Here is a 6,000-nt window from a genome sequence, read left to right as displayed (position 1 = left end):
AAAAGAATGTCTGTGGACAACTTTGGGAAAAAAAGAGGTTTATTTAGTCCCCTCCGCATGTCAACACCTTATCATTAACACCTCCAAGTTTGCTGACACTAAGGTAAATGATCAAACAAAAGAGTGACAATTGGAGTCTCATGTTTGTTAAATCATATCTGCACAGGCTGCTCCAGAGGTGACAACAAGCACTTCAACTCACATGTTGGGAGCACGATAAGTCATTGACATGGTGTTGATACTGAGCATTTATTTTTGTTTCACTATACACTGTACCTTTTGCTTTTCCTATGTTTTGAATCTAATTTCACAGAAAATGACGTCACGGAAACAAAATAGTCAATTTCAAGGACTTTTCAAGATGACTATCAATAGTAATTTTCTTTTCCTGGGAAAAGCAAATTTCAGTTGCTCCCAAAGATGTCCACACACCATCTATTTTCTCTTTTCCCGGCCACTAGACCTTTGTGCTAGTGGCCCGTGGTTTATATTTTCATACATGTTCTTGACGATCTCTAAAGAGAAAATAAAGGGTCCATGAACAGGCAATGTCTCCAGGTCCTCTTCTTTGGCTTAATCACATGAATGCTATAAGGTCTGAAACACAATCCACGCCTAGACAATTTACCAGAGTCATGTGAAAAATCAAAAGTGGTGTACTTCTAATTCTAGAGTATAAACATTTCATTCTTAAATTGGGTGCCAGTATTTACATATTGTGTATTCTGCAAGTAAAAATCTGTTCTCCAGTCAAACCAGAATTCCCTTTGTCTCCAGAGACTGGAATCAAACCAGGCTGAATACTGGTTTAGCCTGATAGTTTTTTTTAAAGTACTTTCAGCAAGATCTCATTTTTAAAAGAGCACACTTTGAAGGGGATGTATATATTACACTATGGATAACCACACCAAAGAAATTAAGTTAAGAATCAAACAGTGTATCTACAACCGCTGAAGATCGGTTTAAATCCTTACTTACCCCACGACGGATCCTTTATTAACACAACATCTTCCACTTGTAGTTTCATTCAAAATGTGTTTGTTACAAGACGTAGTAGTGTTTCTCCCATGACAAGACCGTTTACAAAGCTCGATTCCAACTGGATCTTTAACTAAAGCTCTTAGAAAGCTACTAAAACTTGAATCTATAGTAAAAGAAGTAAAAACTAGTAAAAATCCTACGTAAAAACGATAAAAATCTAAGCTCATATTTATAACTAAACAATTCAGCGCTGTGTTTTCAATTTCACTCTAAAGTCATGTGACTTATCTCTCATGGGGACAACCGCTGGAGGTAATTTGAGCCAGTAACTAGGATACCTCAAGCGCAAAAACATGGCGACTGTGCTGTCACAAAATACTTATTTTGAATGTGATTTTTTGTATTGAACTTGAAGATCCAGAGCCGCCAGGATGCAGCTTCGTTACATGAAAACTCTACTAAACCCACAGGTTATTATCTAAACGTCGCTTCTTCTCTTAATTCTGTTCTAGAACTCTAATTGAACTTAGTTATGGAACTCTATCATTATAATTTTGACTCTATGTGCTAGTCAAAGCAGACTTTTAAGGAGAAAATTTAGCTCTAAAACCAAAAAGTTTGCTTATATTATTTTGAAAATGCTGTGATTCATTTATGATTGAAAGCTTTTACATGTAGCTCATAATTTATTATTACTCTTTGTATCTCATACAATGTACATGTAAGTTATGTCTATATATGTAAGCTTTGCAATCATACACCTAATGTACAGTATCTTAATTAAAGGTTAATAATTAAGGTGCATCTGATAGTTAAATTTTTTTTCTGTATCTTTGCACAGCATAAACTATAAATAAATATGTCACAGTTAAAGTACTGTTTACACTGTACAGACTTGTTACATGTACATGTCATGTGTTACAGGTCAATTTTAGGTTAAAACCTAGGCGTCAAATGAAACTATGAATCAACCCAGGTTAAAAGAAAATTAACCTGCAAGCATAACCAAACAGGACTTTTTTCAAGTCCCAGAAAGTCCTTAATCTGAAACCAGAGCTAAAACAGATAACAACATAAACTAGACAGTAACAGCTGAAATAAGAACAGGTTTTAGAGAAGGTATATAGCATACTCCCAGTTTTTTTAACAACTTGCTGATCCCATACTTTCCAATTGTGCTGTTCTTGACATGGGTGGAAGCTTTTATGCTACAATACAGTGGTAATGTTTTTATATGAGCATCTTTGCTTGTATATATGGTATCTGGTAATTGAATTTGAGAAATGGCAATAACAATAACACATGTTATTGTCATCAAAATGAATAGGTCTAATTATTTTGTTTTTATAAGGATGGGGCCTGCAAGGTTACTGCGATGGCTTGGTCACCAAACAACACCAAAATGGCCGTCATTACCATGGACAGGGTAGTTATACTCTATGATGAGCTGGGTGAGAGAAGAGACAAGTTTTCAACAAAACCAGCTAATTCACAGGTACAAAACTAGTTAATAATACTGATAATAGCACTATGTACCATTTGAAGACCATATACAGACTGCATTATAGTGTATGTTGTAGGTAAAATCTGTTCTTGGAGTAGATGTAGGTTACCTAAAAAGCTTAGCTTAATATATGTACATGGCTTCAATTAATTAATAATAATTTAAATTATAATTGTATTCCAAGGAACAACAGAATGTTAAAACCAATTGTGAAAAGAGACCTTGCTATTAACACATCTTATCTCAAATACATCCAACAACAGCTGGTGCATCAAAACAACATCCTTCAACTCAGGCAAAGACAAAGTGCTTAAGCTTGCACAGGACCACAATCAGTGAGAGAAAGCTGTGGTCATCTGCACAGCCAAATTAATGATGATGATGATATGGCTTATAATACGTGTAGTTAAAATCTATCCTCAGTTTAAAACCAGTATTTAAGTTCAGAAGTTTCCTCATGCTAGGAAACAAAGGAAATTCTGTTTTAACCTTAGTAAGGATTTGATCTACAATAGTATTCACTGCAGATGTTATTTATACATGTAACTTCTGAGATGTAGGCCAAGGGGTATCCTTGCTGGCTTTGAATGCTTATGTGAACATAAAAGAAGATGTACAGGTAGTATCAGTAAATACATATCAATTGTGAGCAATGACTATAGGAATATTTTTCTTTGGTAGGCTGGAAAGAAGAGTTACATTGTAAGGGGACTTGCATTCTCTCCAGATTCTACCAAAATAGCTGTGGGACAAACAGACAACATTATATTTGTGTACAAAATTGGTGAAGAATGGTAGGATTTTGTTTCAAATTTACATTATTGATATTATTTTGTGCGAAGCCCTGATGATGATTTGAAAAAAACTCTGTTTTTGTCATGCAAATAAAACTTATTTTCTGACACAAAAGTTTTGCACTCACCCTTTTTTAATAGTGAGAGTTTTTGTAACTCGAAAATGGCCCATTCAGCTGCCTAGTTCAAGTTTTATTGAAATCCTTGATGATGTTTGTCTTTTAACTCCTTGTAGGGGAGACAAGAAAGTTATCTGCAACAAGTTTGTGCAACAGGTAAGTTCAGTCTGTTATAGTCTCGCTTACATTGTAACAGAAGAGCTCCTATTCTGAGGTAACTTGCACAATCATTTGAAGGAAGAGTACTCCTAGGGTTCTGCTATAAACTGCTTCTTACAAACCCAGAGCTTATACATGTACATCTTTGTAAGGGGTTTTAGTGGGGCTTATAAAATTTATAATAGAGGGGGCATATATCTGATGGGGCTTATAACTGGAATAATAATAATAATAATAATAATAATAATAATAATAATAATAATAATAATAATAATAATAATAATTTACTTACTCTATATTGTGCAGGTATTCATAAAAATGATCAAATGTGCATTACATTAGAAATAAAAGCATGGAAAAAACAAACCTACAAACCTATTTGTAATAAGCAAAACAATAAGAATACTACACTTCTGCCATAAAAATCTAAAATATCGATATGTAACAATTAAAATTCATTCAACCATAAGCAAACTTAAAAAGGTACGTCTTAAAGATTGCTCTTAAAAGTATGCAAGTTTGGAAATTATATCAGGAAGCTCACGCGGTAGAGCATTCCATAACTTGGGCACAGCCACCTGGAAGGACCTATCGCCTAGTATGAATGGAGATCTAGCAGTGCTAATCAAAATATGTTTTACATTTACAAGTGTCTTACACATTGTAACCCTTTAAGCCCCAATAGTGACCAAAAAATATTTTTTCTGACAATTATCAAGAGGAAAGGTTAAGAAAATTAATGAAATGTTCACTAAAGGAAAAATGCTTTGATCCTTTAACAAATTCTTTCCACTTATTTTTTGAGGAAATGTATAGAGATCAGTGTAGAGAATTTGTATGTGGATGCTAGGGCTCAAAGGTTTGGGGGAGGGGGGCTTAAAGGGTTTTTAAGCCTCAAAACGTCATAGTGTAAAATTTGTAAATCAAATTCATTCAGTACATTTGGAGGGAAGCTCATATTCAGGGAAGGGGGGAATTTTTTTGTGTACAGGTAGATGGGCCTATAACTAAAGGGCTTATGAGTTGGTGGCGGGGGACTTGTACACTGTAAGTGGCAGTTTAAGGTATGCATGTGCAGCTGTAAGGATATGCTCTTCAGCATGGTATGATTTCTGTCTCTCTGTTAACGTTACTGCTCTGGAACAGGGTATAAAAATCAACATGTCTCTCTGGAGCAGAGATGATTCCTCTAGAGAAACCTTATTTATTTATCTTCAAGTAGAGATCACTGGGCAAATTTTGTCTGCAAAAGGGTTGGAAATTCATCATTTACTTGTCTGCATATCTTGGAGATGCCCATTTCAAAACCCCCACAAATGGGAGCAACTTCAGCAAGTGGGAAAAGTGTAGTGATGAGAGTGTTTTCTTCCCACTAACAGCAGCACTTTATTATTAAAAGAAACCAAATGTAATTTTAAATGTAAGACTATCTTTTTGGCATTTTTAATAGAGCCCTGTGACCTGCTTGATATGGCCACCTGAACAACAGAACATCATCTTTGGCCTAGCAGATGGGAAGGTAAGCGTGACTTGAACTGGCTTGTTAAGACATCTTGCCAGTAATATAGGTGATTTTTTATGCTCACTTAATGTCTTATTGCCTTGCCTTGCTTGCTGTGCTCAGTAAATAATTACCGTTACACTGTATTAGGGAGCTTAAGCAAAGACGGTTTTGAGCAACATATATCAACTGGAAGTGGACGTTTTGCATTCTTTGTCAATGGTGTTGCCCAAATTCTCAGGTAAATGGTCTTTTAAAGAGTGAAGACACTTAGCAATACAAATTTGATGGCTTCAAGGCAGATTGGTGGGGAAAAGCCTTGCAATCGGTTGTCTTGCGTTGCTAAAAAACGCCTTTGCTTAAGCTCCCTAATGATTATTATATATAGTACTCCAGTTGCTGATTATTCTAACTATTAACTTGAACTTTTTCAGGTTCGTATTGCCAATTTAAAGACCAACAAATCAACAACACTCTATGGAACTGACAACTATGTCATTTCTTTGGCTGCAAAGTAAGTTTCATAAGCTAAGACTGGATGTTATGATATCTAATAATAATAATGTATCACTGTATCGCACAAAAGTAAGTTGACAGTCAGTTGCGTCTCGATTCTCGATTCTTGAGTCTCAAGAAATGATTCTCTAGTTTTGAGAATTGAGAGTGGAGTCAAGAATATAATGAGCTTGTCGCTTGACTGATCTCTTGAGGAACAAATTCATCAGACAGACTGCAATCTGTTACTGCAAACTGGGACAAACCACTTTTGCAATCCTCACTTGCCTCAGTGATAAAACAAAATGTGTGCTTTTGAAATGTATCCATGCAAAAGGACGAGTCCACTGGCTGACAAAATTCCTTGATTGCACTGAGCTTTTGAAAGAAAAATGTAAACTTTTTGGGCCAGTTATTTAAACATGCTAGTTCAGCCAGTGTCTAACA

At 35.3% G+C, this 6,000-nt stretch overlaps 2 protein-coding genes across 2 annotated transcripts in view; one reads left to right on the top strand and one right to left on the bottom strand.

Annotated features, from left to right (window-relative positions):
• LOC140952718 (all-trans retinoic acid-induced differentiation factor-like) overlaps positions 1-1,243 on the bottom strand; it is an 8,485-nt gene extending 7,242 nt beyond the window's left edge. The window contains exon 1 of the mRNA XM_073402158.1: positions 979-1,243. Within this exon, the coding sequence (XP_073258259.1) occupies positions 979-1,208 (230 nt within the window). The 5' untranslated portion in view covers positions 1,209-1,243. The remainder of the gene's footprint in view (positions 1-978) is intronic.
• A 67-nt stretch (positions 1,244-1,310) lies between these two features.
• The window catches only part of LOC140951516 (intraflagellar transport protein 172 homolog), a 57,167-nt gene continuing 52,477 nt past the window's right edge, over positions 1,311-6,000 (top strand). The window contains exons 1-6 of the mRNA XM_073400774.1: positions 1,311-1,451; positions 2,333-2,476; positions 3,167-3,279; positions 3,515-3,554; positions 5,008-5,076; positions 5,493-5,572. Coding sequence (XP_073256875.1) covers positions 1,413-1,451; positions 2,333-2,476; positions 3,167-3,279; positions 3,515-3,554; positions 5,008-5,076; positions 5,493-5,572 — 485 coding nt within the window. The 5' untranslated portion in view covers positions 1,311-1,412. The remainder of the gene's footprint in view (positions 1,452-2,332; positions 2,477-3,166; positions 3,280-3,514; positions 3,555-5,007; positions 5,077-5,492; positions 5,573-6,000) is intronic.

Source organism: Porites lutea, chromosome 11, assembly GCF_958299795.1.
Source record: "Porites lutea chromosome 11, jaPorLute2.1, whole genome shotgun sequence".
Lineage (NCBI taxonomy): Eukaryota > Metazoa > Cnidaria > Anthozoa > Scleractinia > Poritidae > Porites > Porites lutea.
This window is presented reverse-complemented; position numbering and strand designations above follow the sequence as displayed.